Source organism: Leptidea sinapis, chromosome 32 (assembly GCF_905404315.1).
Source record: "Leptidea sinapis chromosome 32, ilLepSina1.1, whole genome shotgun sequence".
Classification (NCBI taxonomy): Eukaryota; Metazoa; Arthropoda; class Insecta; order Lepidoptera; family Pieridae; genus Leptidea; species Leptidea sinapis.
The window spans coordinates 1,378,452-1,390,942 of record NC_066296.1 but is presented as its reverse complement, the minus strand read 5'-3'; the positions used below and the strand labels follow the sequence as shown (position 1 = coordinate 1,390,942).

The 12,491-nt window shown below is 36.3% G+C and overlaps 1 protein-coding gene across 2 annotated transcripts in view; it reads right to left on the bottom strand.

Moving 5' to 3' along the window:
* The window catches only part of LOC126974346 (F-box only protein 9), a 29,447-nt gene extending 17,747 nt beyond the window's left edge, over positions 1 to 11,700 (bottom strand). Inside the window, exons 1-8 of one of the 2 annotated variants that reach the window (XM_050821807.1) lie at positions 11,459 to 11,700; positions 11,117 to 11,248; positions 10,585 to 10,725; positions 7,123 to 7,276; positions 5,791 to 5,939; positions 5,265 to 5,428; positions 2,111 to 2,305; positions 270 to 405 (exon numbers count right to left, since the gene is read on the bottom strand). In XM_050821807.1, coding sequence (XP_050677764.1) covers positions 270 to 405; positions 2,111 to 2,305; positions 5,265 to 5,428; positions 5,791 to 5,939; positions 7,123 to 7,276; positions 10,585 to 10,725; positions 11,117 to 11,248; positions 11,459 to 11,461 — 1,074 coding nt within the window. In that variant the 5' untranslated portion in view covers positions 11,462 to 11,700. Of the gene's footprint in view, positions 1 to 269; positions 411 to 2,110; positions 2,306 to 5,264; positions 5,429 to 5,790; positions 5,940 to 7,122; positions 7,277 to 10,584; positions 10,726 to 11,116; positions 11,249 to 11,458 lie in introns of both variants that reach the window. The other variant, XM_050821808.1, reaches the window with a different exon arrangement.
* Positions 11,701 to 12,491: the final 791 nt, after the last annotated feature.

Sequence of the window (12,491 nt, the reverse complement as noted above, 5' to 3'; positions counted from 1 at the left end):
GTCGAGTTAGTAAGTTTTTGTGGGGGCGATGTATATACTTTTAAACACCGCAGTGTTTCTGGAACGATATGACATGGGTACCTTCAAAAACAGCGCGTACACCTTCCTTAAAGGCCGGCAAAGCTCCTGTGATTCCTCTGGTGTTGTAAGAGAATGTGGGCGACGGTGATCACTTAACACCAGCAGACCCGTACGCTCGTTTGTTCTCCTTTTCCATAAAAAAGGGTTAATATGACAACACTGATCACAAACGTTTCACAAAAACTTGCCTTGTCACCGTAGAGGCGGTAGTGTCCCGGCATGATTCCCAGGTTGTTCCTGGCGAGGCGGTGTTTGAGGTGAGGGAGAGCGGACGTCGGCTCCTCAGCCGTGGTTAACATCAGCACCAACCCGTCGGAGAAGAACCTGCACTGAGTCCAATCGATAAACATCACATGCTGATAATGCTAACAAAACTGACAGGCAGCTCTCTCCACTGTTGTTCACGTTAACAGACGAGCTCACTTTAATTTAGGCAGGTGATCACTCCGGCTGATTAGATAAATAATAATTAAATGAGGTCTTAGTTGGTTACTTCGAAGTTTCTAAGGACGAAATGTGCAATACATAGATCACAGACCATTTAATGCATAGCCTTCTTCATGTACATTTAATAGAAGATAAGTTACTCTCCCAGTATTCTTTATTTGCTCTTTAAAAAAAATTAAAATTATTGTATATAAAAATTATTTCATAATGTTGTACTATATTTTCATTGTCATTGCTATAATTTAATGATAATTGTAATCTAATCCCAGTATCCTTAGAATAATTAATAAGACATTTGAAAATCCGCAGTTACGGATCACCTTATTGACTGTGTTCAAACGGCAATTGACGACAATTTGTGTCTGCTTACGTAGACGCAGATATCTCGATCGACCGATGCACCATATTTAATGAAACCCAGGTATAAAATTTAGAGCATAACTAGCTGACCCAGCAAACGTTATATTGCCATATAAAGTAATAAAAAATAATAAATAATTAAAATGTTTTGGGTATAAAAATAGATGACTACCAATTCTCAGACCTACCAAATATATCGTACATAAAATTTATCGTACTACAATAATCATTATATTAGATTGCCATATTGCAACTCTATTGTGTGTCTGTGATGGATTGGAATAATATTTAAGTCGCGATACAAAAATAAGTGTTGATCGTAGATGGGTGAAAGTTTGAAGTTGTATGTATATTTTAATGCTGAATCATAATTAAATAAATTTAAATAAAATGTCGAAAATATAAAAAAAAAATGTTAAGAGTGTTAACCCTTATCACTTAGGGGTATGAAAAATATATAGTAGCTGATTCTCAGACCTACTGAATATGCATATAAAATTTGGTAAAAATCAGTAAAGCCGTTTCGGAGGAGTAAGGTAACTAACATTATGACACGAGAATTTTATATATAAGATTTTCTGCGTCATGCCAGGGTATGTGTGTACGTTTCTGAGTATATCTGCTGTCCCGTCTCTGCAATTTTGAGGGTAGGGACCTGTCTACTCTCCGGCTGCGTCTAGATTTTGAGGACCGCGTTCGCATCTATGCGTGTGTCTACAGGTCCCATAGTGGTTCCACAGAAACGGATCATCTCATGGTCTGCGTTCAAGCGGCAATTGACGACGTTCTTGCACAGATCCCCTCCTGTGAAATCGTAATCTTGTTGGGTATCTTCAACGGGCACAATGTCGATTGTCTTAGGTCGCGCACCACAGACTACGCGGGGCAATCTGCGCATAATTTTGCGTTGGCGTATGGTCTGACGCAATTGGTTCGCTTCCAGACGTAGTACCCACATTCCGTCCTTACTAGATCTTCTGCTGAATACACATCCCGATAGTTACCGGTTCTCTATCGAAACCCAGGAGTTCGGAACGTCCGACCATTGCCTGGTCAGGAGTGTGGTGTCTATCCGTGCCATCTTGCACTTCAATACAGCACAGCACACTGGGATAGGATGCGTTTCTTTTGACATCAGTGGCCATTATGATACTACAGGTCATGGATATGTTGATACCAAGCTCTGTAATATACTCCTCCGACTACTAAAAGGAGTACTAACCTCAGATACCTGTAGTACTCCACAAGGTACCAGGGCCTATAGAAATGGTCCTGGAAGCTGTTCTCTCCGTGTCGCAGGTACGTGGTCTTGCTGATGTAGCATCCGTTCAGATTCAGCCGAGGTCTCTCGATGTACATCTGTCGCCACGAGGCGAAGTTGTGGGCGCGGGGCGAGCCGCAATCTATTCCCCATGTTCTGCAAATAATTATGTTGCTATCACTGACGTACAAATTCAAGTGCAAATTCAAACATTTTTATTACGAAAGGTTCCGCGTGTTTAAACAATATAGATCCCCTATTTCACGTTCTTGTGTGACACTGAAATATCGTATGAACGATGCGGGACTCGAACCTACAACCTCTGGCGTTCCATGCCTGTGCTCTCCCAACTGAACTAACCGTTCGAGTGACGTATCGTCATAAAATCTTGTATGCTTTGTTCAACTCTCAGGTTGTGGCTTCATCTACAGGATCTACTTTACAGTTGATAACCTCAATCAAGTCAATTTCCTGCAATAGTAGAGTAGTAGTATATGCATCAATAGATTTACAAAAGCAAAATCTCAAGTCAATTTCCTAATATGCAAATATTGGGGTTTAGCAGGTTTACTTGCAAGTTTAATCGGAATACTGGGTTTCAAAATCTCGAGCAATTGCCAATTCCGTGGCCATCTTCAGGGCAAAGCCAAATTGGATTCAAAGAAGCTGGGCGTTATTAATAGAGCACGGCAATACTTCAAGCCGGCCCTCTAGCGACATTCTAGCGCTCTACAAAGCGCAGGTCCGCCCATGGAGTATTGCTGCCATTTTTGGCCTAGCGCACCCCAGTATCAATCCATTTGACCGCAACGCAGAGCGGCTTGAATTGTCGGGGACCCAGTGCTCTATGAACGGCTGGATCACTTGGCGTTGCGTAGAAACGTCGCTTCATTGTGTGTCTTCTACCGCATTTATCATGGGGAGTGTTCCGAAGAGCTGTTTAACCTGATTCCTGCCGCCGAATTCCACCTTCGCACTACACGCCACAAGTTAGGATATCATTCCCACTATCTGGATGTTTGGCAGTCCTCCACAGAATGGTTTTTAAGGAGCTTTCTTCCACGTACAGCAAAGCTGTGGAATGAACTTCCTTGTGCGGTGTTTCCGAGACGATACGACATGGGTGCCTTCAATAAAGCGCGTACACCTTCCTTAAAGGCCGGCAACGCTCCTGTAATTCTTATGGTGTTGCAAGAGAATGTGGGCGGCGGTAATCACTTAACACCAGGTGTCTCAATCGGTCTCAATCTCTTTCTCCCTCTTCTTGGATAAAAAGGTCCCATATTTTCGTGACACTTTATTGGCACATATAGACACTGGATTTGATAAATGATCCCAAATTCGTTCTCTGCACATTCGATATCCATATTGTTCAAATCATAAATTTCAGCGGCGGCCATCTTGGATTTTAAAAATGAACCTAAATTCGTTCTCTGTACCCTCGAGAACCTCGGATTCGATATCCATATGGTTGAAATCATAAATTTGCGTGGCGGCCATATTGGATTTCGAAAAAGATCCTAAATTCGTTCTCTGCGCCCTCGAGAACCTCGGATACGATATCCATAATGTTGAAATCGCGGCAGCCATCATGGATTTAAAAAAAAACTGCACGATACAAGGCTAGTAGGGATGCCCGAGAGTAAGAAATACTCATCCTCAATCGGTGTCAATCGCTCTCTCCATTGATCAAAAACCTCCTCCTCTTCTTGAACAAAAACGTCTCAAATTTCCGTGACGCTTCCGTTTCCGCTTCATTTGTAAAAAAAAATTACCCTCATGCGCCTAAAGAAGTTTTACTTCAAATACTTTTTTCCGACTTACACTGCTGCCCGTCGCCCGCGCACGGACCCGCCCATGCGAATTTATATCGAAAACAAGGAATAGTTATTTTTAACCAAATAAGTCATTATATTAAGTCACCAATCGTCCACTTTGGGAAAAATATCTAACCAAAAATTTTTGCGAAAGAAAAATACTGAAATTCAATGCCGTTTAGAAGTAGTTACATATATTCAAACAAAAAAGGTTTCACTTTGAGATTTTTTTTCATCTATATATAACATTATAAGAATAATTTCAAACGTTCAAACTAAAATATAAAGTCTAATAAATAACATATTTTTTTGCTCATTTATATTACACTCAATAAAGAACAGTTACCCGGAGAAAACCACTTATTGACATATACACAAGCCTTGAAGAGCCTGAGGGTGTTCGCTTCATTCTCAGTTTTAAATTTCGTAACACATTTGTTTTGTACATTTTCTGGGATCAAATTGTAAAAGACTTACTAACTCGACTTAACATAGTAGTAAGCAAGTTTATGTTTGTTCCTCATGTTAACATAGTGACTGTCACAGTATCTAGTAAATTCCACAATGTGCTTATAAACATATAGAACATTATCATAAATATATTGATAAGCAACAGTTAAAATGTTTATTTCTTTAAATTAATTATTAATTACAACAACTAGACTTCCAATCGTCTTTTAATGTCATCAAAAAACATCCGAGCGGCGTGGTATATAATACGTTAACGCATTAACTTATACAGATAAAATTAAAACATTTATTCAAATTAACACCTTATTTCGTGACAATAATGTTCAAAGTCTAATGTATAAACTCTGTCTGATAGACGTGTAGGCAGAGTTTTGCTTCAGACAATTTTTGAGCGTGATTGTAAGTCTAGTAGTTGGTTGCAATTTTTTTTTATTTGTTCCAGCAACCTGGATCAGCACAGAATACATGGATTCAAATTACGTACTTCATTGCTTCAAAGCAACGCATACGGAATGTGTGTTTTCATCATGTGTCATCCTAGCAACAGGTACCAGGACTGCATATGCAGTTAAGAGGTTCATGCACAATGCAGGTTTCACTTCTGACATGTGTACTTTGTACGCAAGCAATTTTTTCACGGGTCTAAACTAAATTGCCACTCGAGAAATGCAATCATTCGAACAAACTCAAGAATATTTGTATACTTTTATATCATATGATTTATACAAGGTTAAAAGAAGTTATGAGCTTCAATGATTACTATATTGATGCTTCACTTTTTATTGATTTTCTTGATGGTTTTGTTGAAACATTGAGGAACAACATACTTGACACAAATGGATCTCCAGATGTCCTGCTCCCTCGCGGTCACGTACAGTCCACGACACACTCCCGCCACGCGCTCCAGAGACACCGCATCCAGGTCCGAGCTGACCACCCACCGCACTATCAGCTGGATCACCTCGTACGGCAACCACGATATGTGGCAACCCTGAAATTTTACCATTCGTTAAGGCAACCCTAAATGCCAGTGACATTGAGCAGTTGCACAGCTTGCATCACTAACCGCGATCGCGAATAAACCCGCAATGCAACTTAATAGTAGGCATTTTACTATGATCTGATATTATGTCACATCTACATTTGTCATCTTTTTTAGGTCAAAGAGAGTTCAGCTGATAAGGGTTGCGGGATGCATAGTTTTTGCGAAAACATTGCACTTCAAAATTGTATTAAAATATAAAGAATATCTGGTTCAAAGTAGTGTATAGCCATAAAGTTTCACCATGTATAAGCCTTCAAAGTTACATAGATTATAAAAACAATTATTTTAGTTGAGTAATGTTGTGTTACCTTAACAGGGAAGTTAGGTTGACACAATTGTCCTTTCTTAGCCAAAATCCTCTGCAGGCGAGCGAGAAGATCCTCTCCCTCCACTGCACCTTCATCATCACTTTCATCTCCATCATTAGTGTTGTACACCACCTCATCTTGGCTTTCATCTGAAATTACTCTATGACTCACTTTATGCTTTGTATTGGTAGACCTTAATCATTTATTGGAAATGTAATGTATTAAAATTTGTTAATGTACGTATTACACAACACATACCGCATCGTCCGAAATTTAGCATTGAGTAATCAACGCGTTCACTAATAAAACTAAACAACAACACAACAGTAAGCATCAGGAATATCATATCGTGGGTATGCTTCTAGACACTCGAACTACTTACTACTACAACTACTAAACTTCAATTTATGGAATTAGGAGTACGTCGTTAACTAAACGGCTTAAGTATTCGTTGGTCCTTCGAGCCGGATACCACGTCATCAGCAATTCAACTAACGATTCCTAAGCCCATATTTCTGAGCAGCATCGTTATTGCGTTCGTCACTTTGACACATACGATGTTAAGTCTCATTAGCCCAGTAATTTAGTGAAATTACTGGGGTAATGAGGATATATCTAGTGAGATATGGTGCCCTTCAAAACGAAACGACACCCAAATAGACTTGTTTACAAAAAAGCATCCAGGGCTACTTTGTATACTAAAAATTGTCATGCCATATGTATTCAAATATTTAATAAACTTCCCGATGCTATTAATGAATATCAGTCCTTTTAAAACTCAACTATATGAATGACTAATTATTTACAATTTCTATGCTGTATCTGACTTTTTAAATTTGTGATCTTTGTTTAACTTTGACTACATAATTGACATGTATATTTAGTGTAGATGTTATTATGATGTAACAATGAAATATGTGCTGTAATGTTAGAATTTTATTATTATATAATGAGGTGGAGCTAATGTAATTTGCATGCCCTTTTCGACTAATGTGTTGATTCGTATAGTATTTTTTGTTAACTTTTATGTACACATTATGCAAATTAAGAATTATTATTACAATTGTTGGATTTTTCAAGAATGTGGCACTTCATTGTAATAGGCAGGGCATATCAATTACCGTCAGTTGAACGTCCTGCTCATCTTGTCCCTTATTGTCATAAAAAAAATACAAATAAAAATTAATGATCATAATATTATATATAGTGTCAAACTGGATGTTATGCAATGTTACTCCTGAAAAACGAAAATATAGACATTATTTGGCAATGGCAGACAAGCCAATCACAGATAAAATAATATGATAGAAAATATACCCATACAGCACATACCAGGATCAGAAGACTCAGGTCTCTGCTCAGACCCTTCATACAGGAGGGTCTCAACATCGGGCAATATCTGTATAGCTCTCTTATAGTGCTGTATAGCTTCATAGAGTTTACCACCGCGTTCCATTTCCACACCTCTCAGGAATAGTTTTTTTGCCTGAAATATTATATTGCTGATTTTGGTATATTCTTTCACTAAAAAAAGTATCACATATTTCTTATAGTTTAGTTGGTTATTGTTTACAAATTTAAATTCAAGTATTTTTATTCAAAAAGGGATATAAAATCACTTATTGAAAGTCAAAAACTACCACCCATTCCAATAGGTATGCCTCAGACCTGAGAAGAATGGGTGAAACAATTTCAGTGGGCTTCTTTTTTTTATAAGAGTATGGTTGCTATTTAATAGTGGTGGCTCTATTCCCAATCTGTGGTATCACTAAGAAAGTCATTTATGCTATAGTCACCTTTACCTCACAAGCATTTTTCAACAATTCTTTTTAATTTCATAAAACATTTGTTTCGAACATATTCAACACCCCACAAATGCATTACTAACTCCACTTAGCCGAGTAGTAGGCATTATAAGTTCATGTTTATTCCTGGTGTTAATATCATGGTTATGACAGTTTCTAGCAAATTCACTTATGTGACCTATGTACATACCCAACATTATCAAGAATATATTGAGAGGCAAAAGTCAAGATGTTTATTTCTTTAAATTTTGCTCTCAATGATTCTTACATACATTACAAAAAACAAAGTAGAAGACATACCAACATACTTAAAAATTACAAGAGATCGGAACTTGCCGAGCTTGGTCATAGACAGTCTTTTAGGGAAAAACATATTAAAATTAAAAAACAAATATTATGATTGTTTATTTTCACTATTTTTATTTTATATTATAGACATTTATTATAGGAAATAATTTTTACTATAAGCATTCCTTTATAAATAAATTAAAAAAAAATAAAATTTATAAATAAAATAAAATAATATGCATAGATACACTTTGGTGCACATAAAATTCTCGGACGAAAATAGGTCAGTTATCAACCAATTTCAATCTTAAAGGGATTGGATCATAATATTATTGTATATATTTTTATAATAAAGTCCCAGCCTATATTATGACGATATTTCCTGTGAGGCAATACTCCTTTGATTCGTCTGTAAGGCAGTCACTTACCATTATGTCATCTCGAATGTAAATAAGTGGCAGCAACATTACAAATTTACTGGCAGGAAGTCATAAATTCAAATTCAAATATTTTTATTCAAAATAGGATTTATAATCACTTATTGAACGTCAAAATCTACCACTCATTCAAAAGAGACTGCCTCAGACCTGAGAAGAATGGGCGCAAGAAACTCAGCGGGTTTTTTTTTTATATAAAATATGGATTACAATGTAACATCGTACAATAAACATTAATAATTAAAGAGCCTGAGGGTGTTCGCTTTAATCCCAGTCCGTGGTGTCATTAAGAAAATCGTTTATGCTATAATAACCTTTCCCACACAAACGTTTTTAAAACAATTCTTTTAAATTTCGTAACACATTTGTTTTGTACATTTTCTGGGATCATATTGTAGAAGCATATACATCGCCCAACAAAAGACTTACTAACTCGACCCAACCGAGTAGTAGGCATAACAAGTTTATGTTTGTTCCTCGTGTTAACATTATGAATGTCACAGTTTCTAGAAAATTCCTCAATGTGCTTATGAACATACAAAACATTATCAAAAATGTATTGAGAAGCAACATTCAAAATGTTTATTTCTTTAAATTTTTCTCTTAATGATTCTTTAGGACCTAGGTTATATATAAATCGCGTGAATAGCCCTCTTCTGCAGCACAAAGATTGTATTAATATCGGCCGCATTGCCCCATAACAATATACCATAGGACATAATACTATGAAAATAACTAAAGTATACTAATCTCGCCGTATCTATGTCAGTTAACCGTCTGATTTTCTTAACCGCATATGCTGCAGAACTAAGCCTATTCGCCAATCCTTCAATATGGGGGCCCCACTGCAATTTGGAATCAAGAGTAATGCCAAGAAATATAGCAGATTCCACTGGTTTTACCACCTCTCCATTTAATAAAATATTAGCATCTACATTTTTGACATTTGGCGCGGTGAATTTAATATATTTGGTTTTATGATTATTTAACAATAAGTTATTGGCGCTAAACCAGTACACGATGTCAGATAGAGCATTGTTTACTTCGTCATATAAAACTTGGCTTCGTTTCACTTTGAATATAAGTGAGGTGTCATCCGCAAACAATACCACCTTGTGTTTTTTTTCTACAAGGTTAGGTAGATCATTTATATAAATAAGGAAGAGGAAGGGTCCAAGAATAGACCCTTGTGGTACCCCATACCGAGAGGAGTCCCAGGAGATCTCCTGCCATTCACCTCGACCCTCTGAATCCTATTATTTAAATATGAGATCAGAAGATCGAGTGCAGATCCTCTTATACCATAGTGGCATAGCTTCCTGACCAGCGTTGAATGTTGAACACAATCAAAAGCCTTAGATAAATCACAGAAGATACCAAGTTCATTCTGTGATTCCTCCCAGGCCTCAAAAATAATCCTGATGAGTTCAACACCTGCATCCGTAGTCGAGCATCCCCTAGTAAAGCCAAATTGTTTTATATGAAGTAACTTATAAGTGTTAAAGTGAGTAAGCATTTGGCTTAAAATAATTTTTTCAAAAATTTTACTAAGGGTCGGCAACACCGAAACAGGGCGATAGTTATTCGGGTCAGAAGTGAGTCCCGATTTAAATATTGGTGTAATTTTACTATACTTCAGAAGGTCAGGAAACACGCCATGTTCAATACAGCTATTAAAAACTAGTGCTAGATATCTAGCACTATCTAGCTAGGTGCTATGACGTCAATAACAGAACTTATTATTTTTACAGATATGCCCCATATATCAGCAGTTTTTTCATTTCTAAGGATCTGAAAGTTTTAATTATTTCTGCTGGGCTAACAACACTGAATTTGAAATTTTGTTTACATTCCTTAACATTTTCCAAAAGAAGTGACTCGGCAACACTGATGGAGGAGACAAGGGTGCTTGAGATGGAAACTGGAATGTCAGAAAAAAATTTCTCAAAAGCAGAAGCTACTTCCTGCTCAGAGTGGATTTTTGTATTGTTTATTATTAGATTATATTCAAACTTGCAGTCTTTCGCTCTTCCAGATTCCCAGTTTTTCCAAGGCATTTTTATTTTATTTGAAGCATTTTTAATTATTTCTCTAATATTTGACTTAGCAATAGTACATACTTTATTAAATAATTTTGAATAATTTTTCACATATACAAGGAAAGATGCATCATGATTACATGATGATCTCTCACCATATAGTTCATATAACCGTTGTCTGCTCCTATGAATACCAGCTGTTACCTTATCTATCATATATCATACCTTATCTTCATCAGAGAGATCCTCATTTTCATGTTCTAGATGGGAAGGCTTCGAGATCTGCCTCTGAGGAGATGGACTGGACTCCAGCTCCCTCTGCCATTGCTGCCTGAACACTGACAGTTCATCCACATTTACTTTAGGCTGAAATATGTTTATGTGTCAAAGTAAAAAAAAGGAATTGCAACATAACCTTTGTAAAGTTATAATAAAAAAAATTATGCAATAAGAATATATTTATTCAAAGGATGCATCCTTGTACAGAGATGTTATCTTAGGGTACAATTTCTTCAAGGTAACATGGTTCGTACACAAACAATAGTCTCAAAATCCATTTTATACAATTATTATATTTACTAACTTGTAACTCATATTTTGGTCCAACTGCATGTATCAATATGATCAAGGTATAACTGGCAAAGTACCTATTTACTACCTTATATTATCCATATAATCACTAGATTTTATGATAGAGATTTATTAAGGTAAAACATTAACACTAACATAATACCTGTAATATAGTAAATAATCATACCAGATCATTGCTAATTTGGACTTGACTCATAGCATTATCAACTTCATTTATATCGGAGGAGGATGAAGAATCTTCTTGATCTTCTTCCTCACAGTCACTGGAACCAGGAGCACCAGAACCCACAGAGTTACTCTAGAATAAAGGTTAAATTAAGATTTATAGGGAGTAAAAAGTGTACCTACCAATATGTTACATTTCTATATTTACTTATATATTATACATTTCTTTCTCAACATTTTGTATAGAAAAATTAATCAAACTCAAAGCCTGTCAAAATCACAGATCTAAATAATATAACTTTAGCGCAACTAAACATATAAATAAGGTGATAAGTAATCTTACCATAATAATAAATAGAAAAACTTTACAAGTCTAACGCAAAAATAATATTGTGTCTGTAATGTTGTTACTACACATTGGAATTTGTAAGTGGAAAAACTACGACAAATACAAACGAACGTTTTGGACTTTAGTTACACTTTTATAATAATTACTGTCCCAATTACATACGTATTACCTATACCATTACCAAGTAATACATATTAAAAAATTACGACCTACGCAGTCCTTAGCATATACACATAACATTCACCTAAAACAAAATATTTGTATTTGCCAGCCATTTGCCATTTTTTTCCCTATATGTATATTATTATACTCTTTGTTGCCAGCCTAGCGAAACTCTGAAAAAAGCGATTCACTCGATTGTATGAAACATGCAGTCATTGATAGATTGACAGATGACACCTATAATCTTGTAAAAAACGGAGATACCCGAAATCCACTATCCATTTTAACCAACTGTTCGCTTTCAAACTTAGCCGGATTATTCTTCGACGCCATGTTAATATTTCAAACAACATGTAAAATCACAGCACGTTTCATACTAAACTATATTTCAATTTTTACTGGTACAGTAGTATTAACATCCACACTCCACACAATGACGTTCTATACATATGGATATGGACATATCATTCGCATTCTGACAGTGGAACGGCAAAAGTGTGCTTAAAGACAATGTAAGCACAGTTTTCTCCTTAGTCGTGTGTCAACTGTGTGCAGGGGTGGGCCAGACGCCTTATAGTGACGTTCTCATAAGACTGTAGTGCCATCTGTTAGTTGGCCCAAAAATGAAATCTTTGTCAGCTGTCACTCGCTTTGAAACCTTTCAACTTTTCTGTAATTGTGTCACTGCCCACTGGTCATAAAATGGCGGCTACTTCTAGCGTTTACGCATGTAAGTAGCTCTCGTTTTCCATTTTGCATATTTACACTATTAAATCCAACCTTTATGTTCTATGTTGTGGCAAAATTAAATAACTAACTATACGCGCAATTTCAACATGGTAAAAAATTGCAATACCTACATTAA